The 25,517-nt window shown below is 50.8% G+C and overlaps 7 protein-coding genes across 7 annotated transcripts; 5 read left to right on the top strand and 2 right to left on the bottom strand.

The window, feature by feature from the left end:
• Window positions 1–423: 423 nt before the first annotated feature.
• PC9H_000399 (uncharacterized protein) lies at window positions 424–1,149 on the bottom strand (the record flags this gene model as incomplete). Its single annotated transcript, XM_036770056.1, has 2 exons — window positions 424–992; window positions 1,080–1,149. The coding sequence occupies 2 exons, from the start codon at window positions 1,147–1,149 to the stop codon at window positions 424–426; spliced, it is 639 nt and encodes a 212-aa protein (XP_036635901.1).
• A 768-nt stretch (window positions 1,150–1,917) lies between these two features.
• Window positions 1,918–8,094, top strand: PC9H_000398 (uncharacterized protein; the record flags this gene model as incomplete). The annotated part of the gene is made up of 27 exons (XM_036770055.1): window positions 1,918–2,329; window positions 2,377–2,642; window positions 2,692–3,890; window positions 3,939–4,015; window positions 4,065–4,095; window positions 4,156–4,416; window positions 4,877–4,995; window positions 5,054–5,121; window positions 5,176–5,228; window positions 5,280–5,335; window positions 5,394–5,410; window positions 5,464–5,615; window positions 5,675–5,854; window positions 5,904–6,006; window positions 6,061–6,079; window positions 6,133–6,243; window positions 6,299–6,407; window positions 6,456–6,648; window positions 6,710–6,755; window positions 6,809–6,869; window positions 6,922–6,942; window positions 6,992–7,030; window positions 7,084–7,214; window positions 7,269–7,311; window positions 7,370–7,569; window positions 7,625–7,989; window positions 8,047–8,094. The coding sequence occupies 27 exons, from the start codon at window positions 1,918–1,920 to the stop codon at window positions 8,092–8,094; spliced, it is 4,380 nt and encodes a 1,459-aa protein (XP_036635900.1).
• A 1,563-nt stretch (window positions 8,095–9,657) lies between these two features.
• PC9H_000397 (uncharacterized protein) lies at window positions 9,658–11,785 on the bottom strand (the record flags this gene model as incomplete). Its single annotated transcript, XM_036770054.1, has 9 exons — window positions 9,658–9,739; window positions 9,801–9,944; window positions 10,401–10,578; window positions 10,637–10,754; window positions 10,807–11,071; window positions 11,125–11,313; window positions 11,368–11,394; window positions 11,445–11,553; window positions 11,602–11,785. The coding sequence occupies 9 exons, from the start codon at window positions 11,783–11,785 to the stop codon at window positions 9,658–9,660; spliced, it is 1,296 nt and encodes a 431-aa protein (XP_036635899.1).
• A 1,287-nt stretch (window positions 11,786–13,072) lies between these two features.
• On the top strand, window positions 13,073–17,107 carry IRE1 (bifunctional endoribonuclease/protein kinase ire1; the record flags this gene model as incomplete). Its single annotated transcript, XM_036770053.1, has 6 exons — window positions 13,073–13,778; window positions 13,830–14,088; window positions 14,140–15,602; window positions 15,671–16,547; window positions 16,597–16,864; window positions 16,922–17,107. The coding sequence occupies 6 exons, from the start codon at window positions 13,073–13,075 to the stop codon at window positions 17,105–17,107; spliced, it is 3,759 nt and encodes a 1,252-aa protein (XP_036635898.1).
• Window positions 17,108–17,831: 724 nt separating this feature from the next.
• JIP5 (WD repeat-containing protein jip5) lies at window positions 17,832–19,619 on the top strand (the record flags this gene model as incomplete). The annotated part of the gene is made up of 7 exons (XM_036770052.1): window positions 17,832–18,064; window positions 18,118–18,171; window positions 18,227–18,299; window positions 18,356–18,462; window positions 18,529–18,636; window positions 18,831–18,915; window positions 18,990–19,619. 7 exons carry the CDS (start codon window positions 17,832–17,834, stop codon window positions 19,617–19,619), a joined length of 1,290 nt encoding a protein of 429 aa, XP_036635897.1.
• Window positions 19,620–20,832: 1,213 nt separating this feature from the next.
• Window positions 20,833–23,141, top strand: PC9H_000394 (uncharacterized protein; the record flags this gene model as incomplete). The annotated part of the gene is made up of 13 exons (XM_036770051.1): window positions 20,833–21,045; window positions 21,101–21,226; window positions 21,279–21,365; window positions 21,419–21,500; window positions 21,549–21,615; window positions 21,673–21,872; window positions 21,933–22,028; window positions 22,082–22,554; window positions 22,619–22,705; window positions 22,763–22,816; window positions 22,900–22,910; window positions 22,970–23,028; window positions 23,089–23,141. The coding sequence occupies 13 exons, from the start codon at window positions 20,833–20,835 to the stop codon at window positions 23,139–23,141; spliced, it is 1,608 nt and encodes a 535-aa protein (XP_036635896.1).
• A 492-nt stretch (window positions 23,142–23,633) lies between these two features.
• Window positions 23,634–25,316, top strand: PC9H_000393 (uncharacterized protein; the record flags this gene model as incomplete). Its single annotated transcript, XM_036770050.1, has 8 exons — window positions 23,634–24,222; window positions 24,280–24,393; window positions 24,455–24,601; window positions 24,653–24,771; window positions 24,826–24,936; window positions 24,995–25,058; window positions 25,131–25,150; window positions 25,206–25,316. The coding sequence occupies 8 exons, from the start codon at window positions 23,634–23,636 to the stop codon at window positions 25,314–25,316; spliced, it is 1,275 nt and encodes a 424-aa protein (XP_036635895.1).
• Between the last annotated feature and the right edge of the window lie 201 nt (window positions 25,317–25,517).

Raw genomic sequence — 25,517 nt, 5'->3', positions numbered from 1 at the left:
CCAAGAGGGTATGCCCTGGGGAGATCCTGGTCGTCACATAGAGTCAGAAAGGACACGAAGAGGGGGCGGGAACAAAGGTCCGGTCACGGAGCATCATGGCAGCCTCGAGGCGCGGACAATGGGGTGAAGTGGCGCCGATTCTGTTGAAGCGAAGAGTGAACATCAGTGAGCGATATACAAACAAATGCGTGCAGCTGAGTGTCTTCCATCTGGGAGGTAAGATGCACGAAAATAAGGATTACAGATAAATACGAGATGGCCTGGAAGGGACAAGGGGGGCAAGATATAGTTATGGGGGTTTAGATGTACAGACATGGATCCGTGCAGATACAACAAAGCGACAAGCAAGATGGAGGATAAATGAACATTTACGACAAGTACCACCGTAAGATTCCGATTGGGTATCGTGAAGGAGGGGAGGGCTTAACTGCCTTCTGCCGGCTGAGGTGATACTATTTCCGCTGATGTGACGAGAATGTTATTTGGGATTTCGTTCGAGGGTTCGTTTGTTCGTTCGTCAGTAACTTGAGATGGCTGTTCAGCCAACGCTAAGTCGACTGCCTCGGCGGGTTGTGGTGGTACTGAGGACGATCGCGACGAAGCGACGTCGTCGTTCTCTGCTTCTGCCTTTGATTCGTCCTTGGATCCTTCTGCAGGGGTGGCGCTAACTTCGTCAAGCTCACCAGAAACCTCCACCGGCAAGGGCACGCTCTCTGGTCCGACTTCCTTCTTATCCTCAAGCTCGACCTCCTTAACCCCCTCTGTCACCTCTTTCACATCCTCCTGATCGGTAGTGGCTCCGTGAGGAGGTGACACCGGTGAGGCCTCCCTCGTATCGTTCTGACTGGTATTTTCGGTCGTAGTTTCGACTGCGACGGGTGGGAGGGCCCCTCGACCTCTCTTCGTTAACCGCTCTTCGTCCGACGGCCCATCGCCAAGCTCGGTCGTGCTTAACCGTCGCTTTCGGCCAATTTGTGGTGCATTCGAAGTCGCTAATTCCAGAACACGCGTTAATCCACGATCGGGGGCACCGCGTGTCGTTCATAAATGAAGGCGACGGGTGGGATGCAGGGACTCACGGTCTTCCTCCCAAGGGCGATCCGGACGTGGAATGAAAGATCGCGATATTCTTCGGACGAGGTTGAACATTTCGTGAAAATTCAACGGGTGGAGAGAATAGTCGGGGGTCGTGGTCGAAAACAACGCGTTTTGCGCTTTGCGCCACCTACAATCATCTGCGCCTATTTGGTGTTGTGAAGGCCAGACGCCTCAGCCAAGCTTACACGTGACTCAGTTGTCAGAAAGGGGAGCTCCTATGTGCCTCGGAGAGGATATGGGTTGAACTGATAAATGTGTTTAACATCACAGCTGGTAGCTGCAGCATATCATATCCCCTTGGTCTCGGAGCTATACACGATTCATTAAATCGGCCACTCCGCCAGAGGTACCACCAGAAGACCTACATCCCAATTTACATGGATGAACGTCGGACTTGTACGATCTACATCCTTTCTCGCAGACCAGAAGACTATCTCCTCTCCGGTGCTCACTTGTCTTGGAAGTATACTTTGGCGCGATGTTCAGCCATCATTGATAAATATGTCGGCCGAACTGATGAACAACAGAACTGTTGAACTCTGAAGCTCTACAATATTGGGGGATCAGGGGGAATCAGGTGACTCACTAGAGGATAGTACTACAAATGCGACACCAGCATTTCTTGTAATCCCCTACGTTTCGGTGAAACGCAACATAAATTCTCTCCATCCATCAAGATATAGTCCAAGCGACACTTAACATCAACGAGACCATTCAAAGTTCCCGCCACCAGTTCAATCAACCTCAAACAGTGGCACAGCCACATGCTGTATGATTTTCCACGTCTTCTGCGCTTAATTTCAGTGTGCTTCCTCCTCGATGGCTTTCGCCAGCTCGCAACGGCATCTCACCAACGGCCTACCCTCTCATTCGTTCGGAAATCAAGAAAAACACCATAGGCACTCGGCGCCATGGACAAAACCCGTGTCATTAGCCATACCTGGTGTGCACACTCGTCGCCTCCGTATCTTGGTCCCTAACACCGGCAAATTATCCCATCTCGGCGCAGGTCGTCTGGGAAGACGGCGGGGTCCGCTTCTGATGTGTTTTATCGCCCTGTCGATATTCGGCGTATACTTCATTGTCTCGCGTCGGTACGAGGGGCGCGAGTGGATGGAACAGTGGCCCTCGCAGAGCGGCGATCCCTCGACGTTAGTTTTTCAGCGGCAGGACCTGCAGAGAATATGGAAATGGGAGATAGCCAGCGGCCACTACCCTAGCCGTGCAAGCAGTGAGTGTTTTTCAACATTCGTGGACTCGTATATTCATGGTGTATAGTCCCGAAGCACATTGGGCTCAAGGAGCCGCCTCACAACCCAGCCATTCCCCCTAAACTTCGCGTCGTTCCACCGTCACGCTACCGGCCACCAACGACGGCCGTGGCCGCGGACACCGACATTGATACGCTGGGTACCGGGCCCAAGCGAGTGTACTTGGACATTCAAAGCAAACCGCCGGACGTTGCTTACCCCCCGCGACCAGTACCTGGCAGTATTGCCGACATGGATGTAGTAATGAAGCACTGCGATTTCTCAACGGGCAAGGTGAGTGGTTATTTTTTCCGCGGAGGATGCTCGCTCACCTGTCGGTTAGTATGTACGTGACTGTTTAGAAGTGCTCCGCTTAGGAGGTGGATTAGATAATGGAAGGCGGGTTAGACGAGGTAAAATGGACGACTGGAAGTATATTTTCCTTGAGCAAGAAGGCCCTGTTGCGCAGCTGGCGGAGGATCTCGACCAGCAGCCGATCCCTATAGCTCGTCCAGCGAGTCCTAACGTCCAGCGCGAACGCGATCCGAACGCGGGGTTGAACAAGAAACCTAACACCGAATGGGAGTCCTCCATCGCCCTCCAGGCTGTGGTCCCCAGCGCATCACCAGCCGCCAAAAACGACGCCTGCGATCCCAACAACCCGCGGGTGTTTCACATGTTCTGGACGGGGCCATTCACCGACAAGCCGTATCTTGCGCTGATGTCGTACCTGTTCTCGCAGAACGCCGGCATCCACCTGCTAGCCAACGAAACCGGGCCCAGCGTTTGCCGCCCGCAATTCTGGTTATGGATCAACCCTGGGCCCGCGGCGTCGGTGCCCAATCCTTCTGCTGTGCACGATATGTATGAGCAACTCAAAACGAGCCCGTGGGCGGCGCCGTTCCTGCACCCGAGGTTTAAGGATATCATCCAGTTCAAGCTGTGGAATACGACCGAGCAACTTGACGGTGTGCCCGAATTAAAGGACGAGTGGCGTGCACTCAGCGGGTCGCTCTTCAACTCTGGCGGTCAGGTCATTAGTGTGCCAGAGGAGAAAATCAAGGCCGTCGAATCTGGGGCCGGAGGGAACTCAACATCAACTAAGGAGGATGACATGCTCAACCGCACTGGATCTAAATCGCTGTCGTCATACGATCGGCTATCTGTGATCTTATCAGATATGGCGCGGTTCGTTCTTTGCCACCGCTTCGGCGGTATCTACCTTGACGCCGACACGATCTTCCTGCGCGACTGGGAGGAGCTCTGGGGGTGGAAGGGCGCTTTCGCCTACCGGTGGTCGCGGCTGGAGAACTACAACACGGCGGTCCTGCGCATGAACAAGAACTCCGCGCTCGGGACGTTCCTCTTCCGCACTGCGCTGAAGAACGGGCTGGACTTCCACCCCATGACTGTTACGAAATATATGGCTGACGCGCATCTCGAGGGGCTCCTGCTCAGGCTTCCTGATGCCCTGTTTGATTCCGCGTGGTTGAATACGGAATATTTCCAGCGCGAACGCCCGCCACAGCCTTATTTCACCGAGTATGTTGCCGCGCCCTCGATTATGCACAGAAGCTGACCTTCGGATAGATTCGCAGACCTCTTTGATACGCCTCCGCAGAATAGCGCGGCCCCTCAAGCCCTGGGCTTCGAAGGCTTCTTCAGAGGTGAGTAATCATGTGGACTAATTCAACTACGACTAATCGAGAATCGCAGGAGCTTACTCGTATCACTTCCATAACTTCTGGTGAGCATTCATCCTCCGGACTGATTCCATGCGGCTTTGCTGATCTCCGTGATGTAACAGGTGGAAACCGTTCGATCCTTCTCGCAACTGGCCTGATCTGGGGCCGCGCTTCATCGCCGGCGAACGTGCCGCCCGCCACGCACTCACCACCTCCTCGCCCCCTTCTCCAACAGACGCAGGGGAAGCAGAAGTGGACAAAGAAGACGAAGACAGTGTAACTGATGATAAGCGAGACCTCGACTGGTCTGCTGTTCTCAAGAGGACCTTTGAGAGCTATATCCGAGGCGAACGACCGAACATGTATGGCGAGTGGATACACTGGTAACCCAGAGGTGGTTACACTCTGCAGATAATGTTTACAATCCATACCCATAAATGATCTATTAATATCAGGATAGAAGCCAGAATGTCTTTGTGGGTTCACGTTCGACTTGAGGTGCTTGGCTCGATAGGCTGTGATATGGTGTGTGCAAGGGTCGGTGAACTTGTATAGCTGATCACCCACCACTTGACGAAAGACAGTCTAGATATTGGAGTACACTGTCAATTGCTCGATGTCTATTTCAATTAGACGTCGTCTCATCGGTTTCACATTTCCAACTTGGTGAAGATTCCGTCGGCGGTATCTTGACTCAATTGCAGCTTCCTTACGCCAACTGCACACTTCTTCCGAGCGCGTGAAGATTGTCACAAGGGTTCTTGAGTTCTTGCAACATGTGGTGGCGGCCCGCCGATAACATCAATAGCAGAATAACAAGTATAAAACATACGCACTTGACAGCTTAGAGCAAGCGTATCTTGCAACCTTTGCTTGGAAGAGGATCTCGAAGGATATGATCAGTAAGCGTATTATCGTTGCTGCTGTGGCTCTTGGTGCTTGTGCGCTTGCACAGACTGGTCGTAAGTGTGCGAGTATCGTGCTGTTTGCATCGCGTGCTCACGCTGTCGTTATCATTAGTTGCACCAAAGAAGTATCTGACGCTGCCCCTCGGGACCGTCAGGCCATCGGGGTGGCTATTGGACCAAGTGCGTGCCTCAATCTGAAGCACTTTAGTACGTTCACCAACTCCCATGCAATAGCTCAATGTGCAAATCAACGGCCTCGCTGGCCATGAACATGAATTCTATCACTAGTATGCTTGCAGAACGCAACATCTCTTCGATAACTAACTCTTGACCCGTAGCGTCTCGCAGACAGACTGGACAGGCGGCACATCTGCGTATTCCAGCTTGGAAGAAGGTACAGAGATCGCTCGAGCTCACACGGGAGTATCACGCTGATAGTTCTCACTCTAAAGCCGGCAGTTATTGGTTTGTTAGTACTGCTGCTCTTCATCCTTTTGACGAGATCCTGACCCATTATTGCAGAATGCTATGGTGCCAAATGCGATCTTGGTTAACCATACTGTAATCAATCAGAAGACACAAGCCTTCCTAGACTACGTCCTTGACCACCAAGACTCAACAGGCTGGCTCGGTCCTGAAGTTGGTACTACGAAGCCTAGGTACCTTTGGGGAAGGTCAGATGAATGGCAATGTCTGCTACTCCTTCGCTTTATTGATATATCCAATCTTCCAGGTACCCATTTTTCTTTGGAGCCATCCAGATGGTGGAGAACAATCCTGCATTGACGGACCGCGTTGTCAACGCTCTGCACAAGTTCGTCCCATTGGCCAATACGATGCTCAAGAACAATGGGGAAGGTGTTGACGATTGGGCTGCGACTCGCTGGGAAGACTTCGTCATGGCACTTCAATGGTAGGAATGAGTATCTTAACGTAGTCGAAGCATTAACTATTGCTCTTAGGTTGTATGATTTCCATCCGAATGGCAAGGAGGACCTCCTGATCGACACTATGAAACGACTAAAGTGGACAGGGGTCCCATGGGAAAAGGTCTTCTCAGCACAGGTATCCTAAATTTCCTCGTTCACGATGAGGTGCCGGTGCTTATAATCTGCATAGTACTTCCCAAAAACTGCAGGTCCGTGGAGAGCTGGAGCCTTCGCGGTTGCGTTGGCTGATTTTGACATGTAGTGGAGCATACTCCAAACCCCTTCAATTTGCCGCTGACTTGGCACGGAGTTAACATGGCGGAGGGCTTGAAGGCGTTGCCCGCTACCTACAGATTTACTCATAACCAAAGTGGTCCGTCAATATAGATAATGCGTCGGATGTAGGGTCTAACTAAATACCTCGATAGACCTCGATGCCGCCAGTTTGGGCTGGGATATGCTGTTCCAGTACCATGGACGCCCGTCTGGAATCTACGCGGCGGACGAATACCTCGCTGGCCTCGAAGCAGTTCGTGGGTAAGATCATCTGCTGAACGTATGTCCCTTTTTTCTGAATTGTCGCAGAACCGAACTCTGCCTAGTCGTCGTAAGTAGTTTCGAGCGGACTGGATTGAACCACTCACCTAGCTCGCTTCCAGGAAACCATGTTCTCGTGAGCCATGTTGTTCGATTCTTGTCGTCAAGACAGGCTGACTATTTGCTCTACAGAGGGTCGTACTTATATCAAGTAATCGGCGACCCTAAGTTCGCTGATCGTGTAAGTTTCTCGATGTGATTCCTTGTAACAATCTGCTCAAAGATGGTCGGGTAATTATTAGGTAGAACGCATAACCTACAATGCACTGCCGGCGACGTTGACTGGTGGTGAGTGTCTCACAGACTCCTGCAAAACCACAATACAAACTCCCATAAAACAGACATGTGGACCCGACAATACCTTCAGCAACAGAACCAGATAGCAGCCAAGAACATGAACCCGTAAAGTGGCACTCCATCCTCAAATACTGATCGAACTAACCGCAATGCATAGGAATCCCTTCCCTAATGATGGGTACGTAGTGTTGCTATATCGATGATGGACTTCCTGACGCGGGTGATAGCGCATACTCTAATGTCTTTGGTCTGGAGCCTAACTACCCGTAAGTGTCAGACGTCTTCAGAAGGCGGTTGAGGTTTACCCGCAGGATGTCAGTTGTTGCACTGTCAACCATCCCCAAGGATGGCCAAAGTTTGTATCGAACGCATTCTTAACAACTCCGGACCAGAAGTCTCTAGTGCATCTCTATCTCGGCCCGTTCAGCACTACCGCTACCCTCGCTTCGGGTTCGTAGATCTAGATTTTGGCCGTAAACTAAGAATCTGACGAAATTTCAAAAGGTAACAAGGTGGCTGTAAATGTCGATACATTGTATCCATTCAGGTAGGCCGCCCTTTGTCTTCTCCGTCGTCTTGTTCTGATATTTGGAATATGTGGTCAGTGATACATTAACTACCACGATCACTGCGACTTCGGCATTCACATACTTCGTCCGTATCCCAAGCTGGGTCGTAGGGGGCACCATCGCAATCAATGGAGCCGCCGCCCGAGCTGTTTCTCCATCCAACGGACTTCTAGCTGTTCAAGTCACTGCTGGTACCACTAAATTCGTTCTCAACCTTCCAGCCCAGATCACCACAGGTAGTCGATTACGCTCGATTTATCAACCCTCTATACTCAGATCTATTGACAACAGAGTCCCGGCCTCATGGGTCCATTGCCGTGCACCGTGGGCCTCTTCACTACGCGTATGACATCGCGCGTAGCCAGAAAGTTCTTGCTCGCAACGCTCAGGAAAGCCGGGCAGTCGATCTAGAATTTGATGCCACTGCACCATGGCAATACGCGATTGATCCAGCAACACTCAAATTCTCCAACAAAGCTCCGGCGTCGGGAAGACTTCCTTCCCCGATCTTTGATGCTGGACAGCCACCTTTTACTATCACTGCCACCGCTTGCCGAATTAACTGGAGCACCGGAGGAGATACATTCGCTGCACCTCCTCCTACCAACACTACATGTACCGGGGCGCAGACAACCATCACATTGTGGCCGTTTGGTGTAAGTCTCGAACACGATCATCGCGCCGGTATCGCACTGACTTGAGTGCGAATCCAGGCCACCAAGCTTCGCATTGGAGAGCTTCCAGTGTTCAAATCGGCCTAAGTTATGTCGCAGCTTCGAAATGGTTCCCTTGACTATGAGTTCCAGTCTGCATTTATTCTCATGGTACATAATCCGTGTTTTAAGATGTAACTCAACGTATCGCAAATCTTCTGCGCCTTGCAGACCTGACTTCATCCGTCTCCTTGCGACCTTTATCTTCGCGACCTTCCGTGCCTGTGCATGCATCCCGAGCAGTCAACGCGAACGCGAACGAGACCGTCATCACGTTAGAGGTTGGCTGTTATCGCTTCTCGCTACGGTTGCAAGTAGCAAAGGCAATCGAATTACGCGCAAAGAACTGTGTTAGGTACGGCGGTCGACATTTAATCAATGCTCTAGGTAAGGCATTGCTGCCAAGTTAGCTGCGGGGTGCTATTAGTCAAGTGAAAACGTTGAATCTGAGATAGTGTCTCGTCAGTGTCAAGCCTTTCTACCGGTCTCGCGTCAAGTCCATATATATTTTATTGCCAATAAGAGTAGTTGACAGGGCTGGTGACAAAAGTCATTATTACCAACATCTAGTCAACGGCGGTCGGCGGGGTAATTGGCTTACTTGTTCCACCCTCTTGTCTTTCATGCGGCTATGGGAATGTGCTTGAGTGACACCTGCCACGTCGAATAGTAAGCACTTGAGTTTGATAGACCCTGCTAGTTCCTGCAGAAATTTAGCTAGCCCATTTTTCGATAGTTCAACGTGAAGGCCGCTTGGTATACCATCACTCAACCCGGTTGTCAGTGGCGCGCACTGTGTATGAGAAACTGCAGAGAAATATGACTGATCACCCGTGCGCGCTTCGAGATTTCGACGTTGAAGGCAACTTGGGATTCAGGGGTGGAAGTGGTAAGCGACGCATCAATGAAGGCAATGAATGAGGAGGGGAGGAGGGCCATCCTGACATGGTATTGACTTCTAGAGAGCTATCGCTGGCACACAGACCTATACCCAGTGTGCGGTGCCCATTGTTACTACACTCCAGTAGCATATCATTCGTCTCTAGCCCGTCGTAAATACACTTACACTTATTTATGTACGAGTCCTCGGCCCCTGGTATCTCCTCACCACTGCACCCCCAAACACCCCTCCCCACCGGTCTCTGGTTTGGATAGCCATGTCAGCGTTCTTCATAAGTAGGGCTTACCGGCAGCCTTGACCCCGACGAGCGGCTCAATAATTCTCATATCGGAGTCTCCTGAGTGTTCGAAATATCAAAGACGTAAAGATGGCGAGAATCGATCCTCGAGAGGCAAGGCGCGGCCAGGAATGTCTTAGATACAGAGAAGACAGTGTATATTTAGGTCTAGATAATATCCAAGTCATCAGATCAGGGTGTTATAACCATGTCCCAAGGAGTTTGCAGCCGGCGCAGGGGACAAGAAATGATCAAATCATTACGGCTTTGCAGGACTGAGACTACGTACATGGGCGCGCATCCAAATTGATGCACCATAGATGCACGACTTATCAAAGGATCAATGTCTTTGTCTAGCCATCAATTTGTCGTGGATATAGATACTCCTGGCGAGATCTTTCATTTACATTTGATTTGATTACACGTCCGTTCATTAAATGAGTTCTGAATCACGGATGAGCTTTCCTGCTTCCGAAGAGCGAGGTGTGATGGAACATTTGAAGGGGATGATATGCCTAGGAATAAGTATCAGCCTTGCTCAATAAATTCACCAGCCGGCCAACATCAATCACATACCGTGTAAAGTTTGGAGTCCATTGAATATCAGGTTCGATCTCTCTCTCTTCTTCGTCTTTTGCCTTGGTGATATCAAAGACAGTGAGAATGGAGGCAATATTGAGCCAAAGGGAATCAATGGCAAAGAATCGGCCGGGGCATATCCTGAAAGGAAATAAGACATCAGACATCTTTAGGGGAGATAGTACGAGCCTTCGTCCAAACCCGAAATTGGGGATGGGGTCAGCGACCTTGGGGTTGATTTTACCATCTTTCAGAAATCTCTCTGGGCGGAATGTATCAGGATCTGGGTAATGCTCTTCGTCTCTCAAAAGCGCCCTGGGGTGGAGACATATTGTACCCAACGTCAAAACATTGCATCAGGCGTTGAGGCGGAATAAACACGTACCAAACGTTCACGAATACGATAGATCCTTTAGGTATATAATACCCTTTATACTCGTCGACCATTGTAAGTCGGTGAGCGATAGCTGCAGGGCTAGTCAGCATCAGGGAACTGCACCTCGATGGACTTGCCTAGGGGTAATACAGATTGCCATCTACGAACATATCGACCATTCATCACTTACTTACAATGAAGTATGAACAAAGTCAACAAACCTTAATACTTCCAACATGATGGCGTGGACGTATGGCATATTAGGTAAATCCTCAAACAAAGGGAGCCGAGAGCGATTGAACGAATCGACTTCCTGTTGAGCCTTCTTTTGCACCTCCGGGTAGAGCAACATCGCCGCAATGAAAGTCGAGAGCGCTGCCTTGGTCGTCTCGGCGCCACCTGGTCGACATCCTGATTGTAAGCAGCAAGACCGACGTACCACTCCGAAATTACTCACCTACATAGGCGACCCCTGTTACGTCCTTGATCAATTTTGCGTCAGGATGGTCTTCGATACTGTGTCCTCCTTTCGCGAGGCTTCGAGACAACAAGCTCGGTTCATTCTTTCCCTCCCGCTTGAAATTCCATCAGAGTGCCAAATACCAATTCCTTTATACAACCACTCACTATACGATTACAACCTTCAACGAACGGTGCATTCAGCATATCCATCGTATCCGGCCGTGACTTCTCCGCAAACCTCTTGAAGCCAGCTCCAGGCATCCAGCTCGGCACATATTTCAGAAAGGGCAGTACATCAACGAGATAGAGGCCTGCAATTGCGGCATGCTTGAAGTTGTCCAGCGCTTTTTCCGCGCGTTCGATGTTAGGATCGTTTTCGGGTAGGACGTCCAACCCATACGTAGCCGAGATGATACTTGCAGCGAGCGAGCTTTGAACGTTGACGTTGAGCCGTAAATCGATCAAGTAGGGTGTAATGCTTACTAGTGGATATGATGGAGGAAGTTATCAGGGTCCTTCAGTAATCGTCGAAGGAGATCGTGAGAATACCACAACTGCCTGGGGCGATGATTGACAGAGCGGGCTGGATTGAATTCTTGCCAGAATGCACGACGACGAATACGCCAAGCATGACCATACGTAAGGTTGCTGATGAGCGAACCCCAGCCTAGGCTTTGAATCCAAATCAGATACTCGATTGAACGTAATATCAAGTTAGTTTCCTACAGTTCGTCGACCATGGTTCTGATCGGCCTTTGAAGAACATGAGCGGGTATATGTGAAGATCCCGCGTGCCAACTTACCTATCCGAGTACAGCATGGATCTGACAGACAAGAGGTCGTTAGCCGCTTTCAATGAGTTGAGAACAATGGTCGAGCTGCCAAAAACACGGAAGTAAATAATGTCGGACTCTACACTGATGCATTAGATGACTTCTCGTGTATTCAATCGTCACGTACTGTACTCCTTAGACCACTCGAGAAATTTGACCCATAGTTGTTCTGAGGGCACGTCGAGTAGGTTTCCGATAATGGGGTACCCCTTTGGTCCCGGCGGGACAGGCAAACTGGGTTTACCCCACCTATAGTAACCTGTGAGGGCCAGAAGAAAAGCGAGAGCAACGAAAACAAAGTCTTGTAGCATTGTGGATTATATGATGAGCGAGGGTGCCTCAAGGTATTTATCACCCTTTGACCCGGGAGCCTATTGTGACTCCATGTGACGGTTAGTCCTCACGCCTGGTGTTCAGTGTTATGTTCCCCGTTGCAGGCTCAGGGTTTCGCATCGACATTGTTCAAAACTAGGCGAAGAAGCAGGATTGAGCTCCATAGGAGGTAGAAATCGAGCCTATGTTCTCGTGGGTGACGATAAGTATGTCCGGATGACGCCGGTGTTCTTCCTGGATCTAGGACATTCTGATGACTTCCGAATATCGCTGACCTAGTTCCCCTCGTCAGATCAAATCCCGAGACGGGAATGGAGACTGAGTTGATAGTACTGATCAACAGCCCTGATGAAGATCTGTTGTCCTGAAGTTGACATCAGGGCGAAGAGGGATGGGGAGGCAACCCAGAGAGTTCTATAACATAAACCTATAACTAGTTGAAGGACAAATGCGATGCAGCTGGTCACGTGTGGGCTTACCAGCCAGTTCGATGGAGGAAGAAATCCGGGAATAGGGTGGCGAGGAGACCGTGACTAGCACAGTATTTGTTGGAGCAAGTTTCCAGGTAAAGGAACGGTCACCCGGAGCTCGAACATTTGCGGCCTACAACGAAGTAGAGATAGATTAGCATCAACTGACTGCGAGCCTATCCCAAAGTTCCAAAAATCAGATCACACGCCTATCGACTCGGAATTTGAACACTCACAGCACTCTCAGGGTATTTAACTGATGGTGGTAAGCCATATAGATTGACCATTTGGTAAAGGCAAGCCGAAGAAGCACCAATTTGGTGAGTCTGGTAAGTCAACTATGCCGATTTTACAAGTCCCCATCGTGTCTGGACAGCAACAGAATTCGACATATGTCGTATTGTGCTTTCAGCGGCGTTCTCCGCAGCACTCAGGTGCCATTGTCGGAATTTTGAACACCTGTCGCGGCGTCGCCCGCCATGAAAGACAGTCATCATTCTGCCCTTCAATTAGTTTTGCGCCAATTTTGACCACAGCGCCCCGACGCTCAGCGCTCAGCGCTACAACAGTCCCAGCCTGGCAAGATCTGCGCTTACTGGATGGAAAAATAGAAGTAGAAGTTGAGTAGAAGTCCGAATTTAATGTCGCAACCGTGACGTGGGGTTGGAAGCAAGCCATTGTCATCCGAACCAAGCAACAGTAAACAAACCCTGAGGTCCAGCGCGCTCTCGAAATTCGAAATTCAAAGTCCAACACAAGATCCATACTCCTCCACGTACCGTGGATGATGTCGAGATGGCCTTCCTCCTTCCTCCATCGTTAATGGCCCTCATTGATGCGTCTCTGGCATACGCAAATACCGACAATAATGCCCTAGCTACGGCCCGTTTCTCACACGCTGGCTACTTTCACCCGCCGCGCGCTGCGACAGCCAACCCCGATGCCAGAGCTGCGGAACACGATCAGTTCGACCTGCTGGACATTGTGCTCGTCGCAGGCGTCGATGGCAAATTCCATGCCTTCAATAGATCCAGCGGCCAGGCTGTCTGGTCGATGACTTCGCAGCCTGCTTCCAATTCCACTGTCTCCAGTCTGGCGCCTCTGATCCGCACCGCAAATCCCAACGATTCTCTGGAGCAAGACGAGGACTACTACCAGGAAATGTACGTTATTGAACCACAGTCCGGGGAAATATTCGTGCTGCCCTCCCCCTCGGCGCCGTTGCAACAGTTTCCATACACGATGCAGCAGCTCGTTGACATGTCGCCGTTCTCGTTTCACGGCGAGTCGGAGCGACGTTTCTTCATCGGAAAGAAAGAGACTTCCTTGCTGGCGCTGGAGCTCGAGACGGGTCGGGTGAGGCAGATAGACGGGGAGTGTCCGTGGGACCCAGACCCGTGGAAGCAGAGCGAGACGGAAGTAGACTTGGACGAACTGGAGGACTTGGATTCTGCTGGAAACACTCAGCCGCAGGTTACGGAGGTCCTCATTGGCAGAACAGGTGCGTAGCGCGGCTGATTACGATTTACGCATAAAGTATATCTCGAGACAGACTACCATATCTCCATTCATGCACACCCGAGTCCGTCTTCACCCCACCACCGACCAAAACCCATCCAAAAGCTCACATTCTCTACCTATGGCCCCAACAACCAAGACCACGCATTGCAGGCATCGTATAGAAGGCCAAAGGATGACCGATACATCCAAAGCATGCCTGGAGGGGAAATCATATCGCTTCGCTTGAAAGCAGAGGATGGGGAAACGCAGGCTGGATCGGCGGGATGGGGGCATAAATTCACCGAACCTATGTATGGAAGTTGTCGTGTCTCTCATCACCACAAGACTTACACCTTCTGCAGCGTAGCCGTGTTCGACATACTACGGCGTCAGGACTCCGATAGTGCTTTTGCTCTGCTGCAACCACGGCCTCGTCTAGCCGACGTTCTAGCTTTCCATAACTTTGCTTCTCCATCCTCGACTGCTGGCAGTTCACGCGACGGGCTACCGCAAGCACTTCTAGATGCCCTGCCCAACCTCAACTCTGCGTTCGTTGGTGCTATCCGCGAGTCTGGCAGCCTCTATGCTATGAGTCCAGACCGCTTCCCATTGGTGGCTTTTGGTACCAGCAACCGTGCCGAACATGGCTACTACCTGGATGCGCCTTCTGTCAGTGATCCACCTTTGCCGGCAATTGATGACGAGATCCCTCTTGAAGTTGACGCGATCACCCGCGCCCGCAAGCTTCGTGAACAGCTGGATCGCGAGCGACAGCGGTGCTATGCCGCAGACCCGTCTTCTGACCAAGGCAGGCTTGTTCTGGATCCTTCTTGTCTCACGGGTGTACGGAGACTCGAGAGTGGATCGACGGACCGCGCGAGGCGACTTCTTGACGGCGTCCCCGGCGTCGAACCCCAGCCCGGCGCGCCAAATGAACTCCCACACAACGTAGAGCTCATAGAAGGTGCGGGCCCTGATGATAGTCACGGAGGGGCCCCTAGGAATAATGCGACTGGGGGATCGTGGTGGATATGGCGTTCTGGGAGGTACTGGAGCGGGAATGCCGGCCCCCTTGGTCTAGGGGTCCCTTCGCGCGAGGGCTTGAACTCATCGGCGGCGTCTCGTGGTATTTTCGGTGCGGGGGGCGCGGGGTTGGGTTTTGGGCTGGGATATGCCGACTTTTTATTCACTATTTTGGTAGGAGCGGTCGGTATGATAGGTGTGTGGATGCGTTACGTCAAAGGCAAACGGCCGCGGGAACACTCGAGAAAAGCCAAGGACCATGGTCGCTTTCAGGAAGTTACCCCGGACACCATCTCGGGTGGTACTTCGACCCCCTCATCAGGTTCAGCCAGTGCACCTGACCCGTCTAACCTTGTGACTGCTCACCCCAACTCCCGGGATCTTGAACCCACATTATCACCTCTACAGCTTTCCCATTCTGATGCAGGTCCTGCAAAAGAACCTATCATCAATCCAGCTGTCCAACTAAACGGGAACGGGAACGGGAACGGCTCTCGTCTAGACCCCAAAATAACGTTAGATGACGCAGACGAGAGCGACAAGGATGGCGATGGGGATATGGACAACGACAACGACGGCGACGTGACTCCCGCTACACCTGGCAGACGGAAAGGCATACGTAGGAAACGTGGAAAGAAGAAAAAGGTGAATGTTGTGCTGCCGGCGTCTGATTCGTCCAAGGAGGAAGTCATCAAGCAGGACGGTGCAGAGGAGAAGGCACCGCAGTCTGGCATTGTTATGGAACGGGCAAGAAAGGAGAGTTCTAGCGGCCCATCGCTTACCGTATCTGACACAGTCCTTGGTGGGTGCTCTTCCATATAGTCTTTCTGTTGGGTGCTGATGTCTTTGTCTTTGAACCTCAAATGATAGGTTTCGGCTCCCACGGTACCGTCGTGTTCCGCGGTTCACTGCAAGGACGTGCTGTTGCTGTGAAGCGCCTCCTCATCGATTTTGTCACTCTTGCTTCCCGTGAAGTCTCCATATTGCAGGAATCCGATGACCATCCCAACGTCATCAGATACTACTATCAGGAAGCCAGCGGCGGCTTCCTCTACATCGCCCTTGAGCTATGCCCCGCCTCTCTTGCCGATATCATAGAGGCCCCGGATCGAGAACAATGGCAAGAAATTGCTGTGTCCTTCGATCCAAAACGCGCGCTCAAACAAATCACCAGTGGACTCAGGCATCTGCATGCGCTGAAACTGGTTCATCGGGATATCAAACCCCAGAATATCCTCGTCTCCGCAGCCAAGGGAGGCCAGGCCTCGAGCGTACGAGGAGGGAAGTGGCGGATGCTGATTTCGGATTTCGGACTGTGCAAAAAGCTGGATATGGACCAGACGAGCTTCCTTCCCACTGCGCATGGGGCAATGGCGGCGGGTACTGTTGGCTGGCGTGCCCCAGAGATTCTGAGGGGCGAGGTGAGACTGGATGAGTCTGCTACAGATGATCAATCTATGTCTTCTCGCGGCTCGGTAGCAACGCCGACGTCCTCCTATAGCGGAACAACACCCAGCTCACATGGGAAGCCGACACGACTCACCAAATCGGTGGACATCTTTGCATTAGGGTGTTTGTACTACTATACGCTCACTAGTGGTGGACACCCTTATGGCGATCGCTTCGAACGCGAAGTCAACATCATGAAGAATGCTAAATGCTTAGAAGGACTTGAGCGGTTTGGAGAAGAAGGCGCCGAAGCTATTGACCTTATCGAGAAGATGCTCGACCCTGAAGCTAAAAACAGGTGAGAATTTAATTATACGAAGTTGTGAACTTGATCAAACCCGCGTCAGGCCTGATACAACGACTTGCCTTCTGCACCCATTCTTCTGGGATCCAGGGCGCCGCCTCACATTCCTCCAGGATGCTTCTGATAGATTCGAAATCATGTGTCGTGATCCCAAGGAGCCAGCATTGCTTACGCTGGAAACCAACGCATCCAGCGTCGTGGGGCTGGACTGGTTGTCTCGACTGGATAAGCTCTTCATCGAGAACCTGGGTAAGTTTAGAAAATACGACGGCAAGTCGGTGCAAGACTTGCTCCGGGCACTGAGGAACAAGGTCGGTTCCGAGTTCGTTGCTGTCTTTGGTCGCGACTAACCCATATTTTTGAAATAGAAAAATCACTACCAAGACCTACCTGACAATGTAAAGAGGCACCTGGGACCCATGCCGGAAGGTTTCCTATCTTATTTCACTCGACGGTATCCGCGCTTGTTCCTCCACGTTCATTCGGTGGTCGGGGAGACGGGGCTCAATAATGAATCCATGTTTCGGTCGTATTACGAGTTGGCGGACCAGTAGCTCTTCCCTACGTGCGATGCTCTCATCCCCTGTTTCCCTGTGCTATTTTGAATACCGGTTGTCCTGTTCGCAATGATGTTGTTTTATCTTAACTAACTATTGATATTGGCCATTTACTTCCCTAGCTCTATTTGCACTACTTTATCTGTATGTCCACAATGCGTTGATGTAATTGTACAGCATATGATACGATCATGACCTGCTTCGCCTCCTCGTCAGCCTCTCCTGGAAGAACCTCCATGTGGGTAAAAGATTGCAACTCTGAGCTCCCAGCGTCATGAAGGGATATTTCTGCTCTCCGGCACCTCCAACTTGAAACATCAGTGATAGCGTGGGTCCCATTCGAACCAGGCCGTGGGCTTCCGTGTGCCTGGATCCCGCGCGTACATCACATAGTCAACATACTTACTAAAATAATGCTTCGAAGAAGCCATCGATGGTTGATTATCATTGTATCAATAAGCCAACCATTCTGAGCGATTCTCAGGGATCACTGATTTGCCACATAGGATGGACTGTGCGGTGGTACTTACATGCCCAAAGAGAAGTTAATTGCCGCGGCGGAGGTGGTGCACCACTGGATTGATGGATTTCGGCACCAAGTCAGGTTCCACAGCCCCTATTATTCTTTACCCCTGAGAACTTAGAAGGTTGAATATTTTAAAGTCCGGTTCCAACCACCAGATACAAGCGCCCATACTAATTCCAACTTCAGAAAATCATAATGTCACTCGACATTTCCTTGCCGGACCATCCCTTTGACCTTGTTTTTCACTCAGAAAAGGCTGTAGTCTTTACTTGTCTTCTATCAGGTCGCGTTCTCGCATATGCTTACGATGACTACGGAAACTCAAAAAAGCTTTGGTCGAGTCGACCGTTCAAAAAGTCCTGCAGATGTTTGGACATTACTCTCGACGGCCGAACAATATGGTGCGGTGGAAAGGGGAAGGCTTTAGCGTTAGTGCTGCAATACAACCTTTCTGAGTTTCTTGTATATATGATATGATCAGGGCGATTGATACTACATCAGGCCAAGTGACGGACAAAAGAGTCGGAAGCCACAAGTAGGTTGTCATTACTACTGTAAATAATAGAAAGCAGCTCAACCTTATCTTTTAGCGCCTCAATTAACCGTATCAAGGTCCTAACAGACCATTTGTTCGCCACTGGCGATGATGACGGCGTCATCAAGGTTAGTTTCGTACTGCTCGGAAGAGCAGACAGGATGCTGAGCCTCATCATTCGAAGATTTGGGACCAAAGAAAAAATGAATCTATAAGGTCTTATAATCACCACTTCGATTATATCACAGATTTCCTTTGGCTCAATAGCAAGAAGCAGCTGGTCACGACTAGGTATGGTCTTGTATTTCGGCGCACCTAGTTCTGATCCACTCGGCGCGTGCGTTGTTACTGCAACAGCGGTGATGGGACACTGTCTGTCATAGATGTACGTTCAAAGCAAACTAAACCCGTGGCGCAATCCGAGGATCAAGAGGACGAACTTCTATCTATCATTCCTATCATAGGGTGCGTCTCAAAAATTCCGAATCCCCCGTATCATGCTTCTATGGATACTTGTGGTACTCTCGCACTCGTTTTATGAGTCTCTCTTGAGGCAACCGCACGCTGATTTAGTCATAACCTATTTACCATATGAGTTCAAATCTCGCCTTTTCAACAAACCGCCCTTTTCCGTAATACTAACTCAGTATGTTCACTAGCGAAACTAAATTCGTAGTTGGGACACAACTTGGAATATTATCCATCTTCAATCGTAGTGCCGGATGGGGAGACTGCGTAGACAGAGTTCCAGGGCAAGCGCATCTCGCTCCACTTACACAACATGCAGCGATTGACACCTCACACCTAGTCACCCGCAGTCTGTGGACACCCTTCTTGCACTCCCTGCTCCGTTTCGGAATAACAAGGGGTCTGCTATTCTTACGGGCTCATCTGATGGATTTATACGCGCAGTTGAGATTCTTCCTACCAAATTACTGGGAGTTGTTGCGGATCATGGGGACTTTCCAGTGGAAAAAATGGCATTAGGGAGAGGCGGTGGTCAGCCACTCGGAGACTCAGTGCCCGCGCGATCAGGGCTCAGCACAACATCTGGCGATTCAGACGGCCCTGAAGTCGAGCGCTCACATGGCACCCCTACAGAGCATTGGTGGCTGGGTAGCATTGGCTACGACGATTCCCTAAAGTTGACCGACCTCGGGCGATTCTTTGCTGAGATTGACGGAAAGCAAGCCGAAGAGTTGATGGGAACGTCCGCTCCTATGGGCGATGATGATGGGAATGCTCGTGAAGAAGAGTCACCGGAGGTCCATACTCCTATGGATGAGAAGGTTAGTAACGAAGACGGAAATAGCGATCATAGCTCAGGCGAAGAGTTCGCTTCTGCGCCCAAGAAACGCAAACGACTACAGAAGGACCCCTTGATCGTGAAAAAGAAGATTGGACGCAATCAGCTAAACGTAGAGGGCGCTTTCTTTGCGGAATTATAGATGGCGCAACGTTTTGTCCTCGATCGGGTCGTCAGCTCTAGCCCATTAGATACAACGACGTTGCCCTCTTGTCCTCCTTCGCTGGGTTCGAAAATGATTGCTAGTGCTTACATCCTCCGTGGAACGCCATCGCCCCATCTATTGATGCCTGATGCGCCGTAACACCAGACTCTCGCCTGAGGCGGCGGAACAAAGTCTACCAAGCATTCCTTGGAGCCCAAACAGCAAGCTACCCAGGCTTGTCACTTTCGAAATCTTCGCCTCTCAGTGTTCTCCTAGCGACTTGTTCATAGTTAAATTTAGACGCTTGAAACGTCGTTTTGGTTTGCTCCTTGTAACCATTGATCTCGCCGACAATTAACTACCTTCCCTACGACATATGCAAGGCAGGATTGACTGTGACGTTAAGGTAGCCAAACGACAGTGCTCACGCATCAGGAGTCGCAGTGGTATGTTGCGGAAGAGACGAATTGCATGAAGCGTTGACAACAAAGATAAATGGCAGTGTGTGAGTCCTAGGAGGACCTGGTACCTCGTATTATGCTCAGGGGGCCACGCTGTAACCAAAAAACGGCGGCAATCGTTCTTAATTTTCATATCCCCAAGATATTTCGTTATCTGTGCACTGCGCGCAACTCACAGAGATCCCATGTCACTCGCTTCGCTTGACTGAATGTCATATCCGAGCAAGTCCGCATTGGGCAGTGACAATATGGCCACCCTCAGGTCCCACACGATACCGCTGGCAAAAGCATGAAGATTTGTTGATTAAAATAGCAGAAAAGTTTGCAATGTTGTGAAGGACATTGATGGCAGAATCTGGGGGATACTTCCATAACTCCATTTCGCTAGCCGCTCGCGTGGACCCAAGCCATTCGTTCGTCGATGTCTCAGACACACGGCTTGTCAGTGAGAAGTATTCTACCAAGTAAGATGCGCAGGTGAAACACGTTCATCATTATTTCCACAACGGCCGTCGGAGTGAGGTTAGAGCTCACTTACCACTAGATAGTAAGATGTCAATCTTACTTCTTCTCGGCCTTCTGCATAGCATGTGCGTATTATCTAATCTAATCACGCTTTCTCGCACGTGGTGCCCGGAGCGGATCCTTCGCTCGGACCAAGGTTGAAAGAATCACAGTACACCGACGCTTGAAGGCAGAATATTTCGTGCAACGCGTTACTGTTGAACAGAACCTTGTACACCGCTTAGATGATTCTTGCACGTCACACAGTCCTTGCTCTGAGGGGCGCGCGACCCGTTGGCCGTGGGCTCTCTACTCGAGCGTCGGATATCTTGACTTCGCTTGGAATTTCATCCACAACAGAGGTGTCGGGAGTTTATGACGGAAAATGGGGAGGGTCGGGTGAACTGATGCAGAGTGTCTGCCCGACTACTGGTGAAGTTCTGGCTCGAGTAAAGACAGTGAGTGCTACTGGGTTTAAGCCTTTGGTAAATCTATGAATCTGAAATGGTATAGGCTACGCCTCAAGAATTGCACGAGGCCCTTGAGAAGACGAGAGAGGCGTATGTCTTCTTCCGAAACATCCCCGCTCCCCGCAGGGGAGAGCTGTTGCGCCAGATTCGCGAAGCTTTAGGAGCTAAGGTACCCAACAGTACGGTTTTAGGATTGGGATCAGAACTAATACTCCCATCAGCGAGAAGAACTAGGTGCACTTGTATCTCTCGAGATGGGGAAGATAAGGACGGAAGGAGTAGGCGAAGTCCAGGAGTTTGTTGACATTGTAAGGGTGTCCGATCCCCGCTTTCTAACGTCTTCTGATGTCTTCGATGGTAGTGCGACTATGCCGTGGGTTTGTCTAGAATGATGAATGGCAGAGTGGTCGCCTCGGAACGACCGGGGCACTCCATTTTAGAAGGTTTATTCTCTCACCAACAGCTCGACTCCATTACTGACGCATTTCTAGTGCCTAACCCTTTGGGCGTTGTCGCTGTTCTGTCGGCCTTCAACTTCCCGGTGGCGGTTTATGGCTGGTTAGTGTTTCCTCACATGTGGTACATCTGTGCAAATCTGATAGCCGACGATTCAAGGAATTTGGCACTTTCAATGGCGGCTGGGAACGCTACGATTTGGAAACCGTCTCCCACCACACCATTGTGCTCCATTGCCGTCACAAGGATTGTTTCGGGAGTGCTGGAGCGGAATGGCATACCTGGTGCAGTCGCCGGGCTTGTAACGGGTGGAAAGGACGTCGGGTCGGCTGTAGTAGAGAGCAAAGACGTTGACCTGGGTAAATTTAAATCCCACAGAAACGCCGTCAATTTAATGCTTATCGAGGATTTTCGACTAGTGTCGTTCACCGGAAGTGAGCACGTTGGCAGAATTGTCGGGAAGACCGTAATGTCAAGGTTTGGCAAGGTCATTCTTGAGTTGGGTGGCAACAATGGTCGGTTCGCATCTGCGTTTTGATGTCGGGGATATTCATGTTTTATTATTCAGCGTCCGTCATAATGCCGGATGCCGACCTCAACCTTGCGGTCCCTGCCGTCTTCTTTGGCGCAGTCGGCACTGCTGGACAGAGATGTACGTCGACACGACGGCTCTACCTTCACCGCCAAATTGCGGATGAATTCATGGGGCGTCTCAAGAAACTCTATGCTTCGGTTGTGCCGGGTGATCCCCTCGACTCTGCTACTCTCTTGGGGCCCATGCACACGAAAGATGCAGTTGGCATATACCACAACGCTATCAAACACCTCAAAGAGATTGATGCCGAAATCGTGACCGGTGGCAAGAGCTATGAGCAGTCTCCGCTTGACGCAGGAAACTTCGTCCAACCGACCATAGCGATACCCAAGTCTGCTAATCCAACCGATCAAATCTGGAGTACGGAGACGTTTGCACCGATTCTGAACGCAGCTGTATTTGATGATCTCGAGGAGGCCATCGGGTGGAACAATGCAGTGCCACAAGTACTTTATTCCTCTCTCTGTGACATGCGATGAAACGACTGATCAAAATTGATCGTGGTAACAGGGACTCTCAAGTAGCATTTGGACACGCGACTTGAGAAATGTGGGGAAGTGGATCGGACCCTCGGGATCTGACGCTGGAATTGTCAATGTGCTGGAAATTATGTTTTAACTCCGTGTTATCTCGCTAACGAAATAGGCAACCTAGGTAAATGTGGGTACCAGTGGCGCCGAGATCGGTGCAGCGTTTGGAGGCAACAAGGTCAGTTGTCTGTTCCTGCAACCTGGTTCATATTTTTATTCCAAGCTAATCAATCACGTCTTTGATCAAACTTGCTTCTACAGAGCACTGGATGGTGAGTAAACGCATTAGTGACTTCCGATTGACTGATGGTTCCCTAACTTCTGCTGGCAGGGGGCGTGAGTCTGGCGGTGATGCATGGAAAGAATACGTACGCTGGAGCGCCTGCACAAGTAAGAGATATGTTTCTCACCGTGTTCTTGCCAACAATCTTAATTTGTCGTTTAATGCAGTCAATTTCTCCGACGCCGCTCCCTTGGCGCAAGGAGTCAGCTTTGCTACATGAAGTTGGGGAGGGGGTTGGTTCCCTAGGAATCGCTCAAATTTGTTTGCGGTCCTACGGGGGGACGGGCGGGAGCTGTGCGCCTTTGTCTGAGAGATCTAACGGGCTGGCATCTGATCCGGCTGCCATCTGGAGTCGTATGGCTGATAATTATACTACGTGACACCGAGCCAATGCATGGAGCAATGTCAAATTCACAAGTCGAGAAATGTGTGGGAAGCGACCCACTGATACTCTGAGATGTGTGAGTAAAACCGCCCGGAGTTGTCGCTTCGAGAAGGCAACGGGAGAAAAGCAAACATGTGCAATTGAAACCATGTTGGCGACATGTTGACCAGCTCGATGATTCAAATTAGAAAACCCATCAGGCAGTGCCCGTGCGCACACTCCTCCACCTTAAAAACCCGATGCATAAAGTCTCATATCCTCATCCGCCCTCCCCACTGATTCGCTTCTGACCCTTACCCAACTCCTCCTCTTCTCTTCACCACCATCATGACATTGTCTGCCCAGGATGACCTCCCTTGGCCGGAATTGGGCAACGTTTCTCGTGGCGCGACTCGTGGCAATCAAGGCCAGAAAGGTGTCCTTGGTTCTCCGGACCGCGACGGACGCTGCCAGCTGCAGCTCCGTGTCCAGCCTGGCGTGCTCGCAGTGCGACTCAACCGTCAGGCAAGCGAATGGTACAGAACCCTCGACAACGAGGTCAATCGCGCCCTCAAACTCACAAAAACCTACTGGCGCAAGGCACGGAGACGCCAGGATTACGATGCCCGCGCTGATCAGGATCACATGGAGCTCCACGAGTGGCTTCAGCAGCTGAAAGACAAGACCATGTCCCATCTCGAACTGCTCATGCAGAAAGGCGACATTCAAGGCCCTCCGTATGTCATGCCCGACGATGTCGAGTTATCATTTCTGCGAGGATTCATCGAACGCCACAAAGCCGGAGTCCCTCACAACCCTCGCCTCCGTAATGGTGAACGACCCACCCAGATACGTGCAAGTTCTGTCGATTCCATGTCCCCCGAGCCCGAATCTGCCTTCGTGCCACCCCCACAAAAGTACCGTTCATCTGGACCAAGTGAGTGGCCTGTTTCATGTGATTGTATAGCAACCGTGTTGATTGGGTGCTGTATAGTGGAATGCGCTTCAGAAGCCTCCAGTTCCCATGTCCCCCATTCCTCACCTCGAGGATCCAAATCCCCATCATTACTCGGCGTAGACACACTGACACAAGAGGCCAGCACCTCCAGTACGTACATGTCAATTTCCCGTCCGTTCGACATGCACATGTTCATCAACTGTCCATCCAGAACAAGTCCTGCAGGCAGCTCGAGCTTCGTTGACTCGATCATCAAAGGACACACAAGACGCTTTCCTCAGATACACTGCCTGTCTCGATGTTGAGCGACAAGCACGTCAAGCAGTCGTCTCTGCAGAAAAGCGACGCGACGACATAAGTATGTCCGGTGATGCCGCTCTTTTGATTCGTTCTCATGTCTTCTTGGCAGTGGCCGCCCTACTTGTGCGCACCCAGCAGCAAGGCCATCACTCAACGTCCAGATCCAGGCATTCGTCTGCCTCTGATGATGAGGATGGGCGAAGTCCACCCCGATACAGCAAAGTAGATGTATGTCTTCGCCGCATCAAGCAGCCATTCATTCCCTCCTAATCGATTACCCAGGAACCTAGGCCGTCATCTGCAGATTCAACGACCTCACGGCCACGGCCGGTGAGCTGGCCGGAAAGCGACCCACAACAAAACGCTTATGCCAATGAAGCGGCATATATCGAAGTAAGCCCTCAACCCCACGCCGTAGTTCTTATCGCTAACCCCATTCGACTATTTCCAGGATCCATCTGCCAAAGCTAGCCGCAAGCACTCACGCAGTTGGGACCGTGGCAATCAGTTTCCAGGTGAGATGGTTTGATCCGCCAGTTCGTGCACTCGTACTGAAATCTCTGTTTTCTTTCTTCTTGGAATCTTAGATGGACAATATGCTTGCGAAGTAAGCCAGCCGCCTTTTTGATGGCTTTGAAACAGCTTTTGACATCTCTATTAAGGACATTACCGCTTTGCCGCCCAGGAAACGGGTGCACCATATGATGCCAGGCTTCGAAGTACTCAGCAATGTCGCTGCACTTCAAGCTGCCAACATGCCTATGCCTTCATAATGACACATGTTTATCTCTCCTTGCTATATTTGCGCGACGACCATCATGATTTGCATTGTATCTACGCACGGCTTTCCCTCGTAATCTCTGTTGTTCTACGCTCTCCTTTTTGTTTTAACTCGATATCCTTATTAGAATATACCTTAACTACAATATCTTGGGCAGTAGGAACGTAATGTAATATCGACGCGGATACCATAC

This window comes from Pleurotus ostreatus, assembly GCF_014466165.1.
Source record: "Pleurotus ostreatus strain PC9 chromosome Unknown scaffold_1, whole genome shotgun sequence".
NCBI lineage: Eukaryota > Fungi > Basidiomycota > Agaricomycetes > Agaricales > Pleurotaceae > Pleurotus > Pleurotus ostreatus.
The sequence above is the reverse complement of the archived record's forward strand: the minus strand, read 5'-3'. Positions and strand labels throughout refer to the sequence as shown.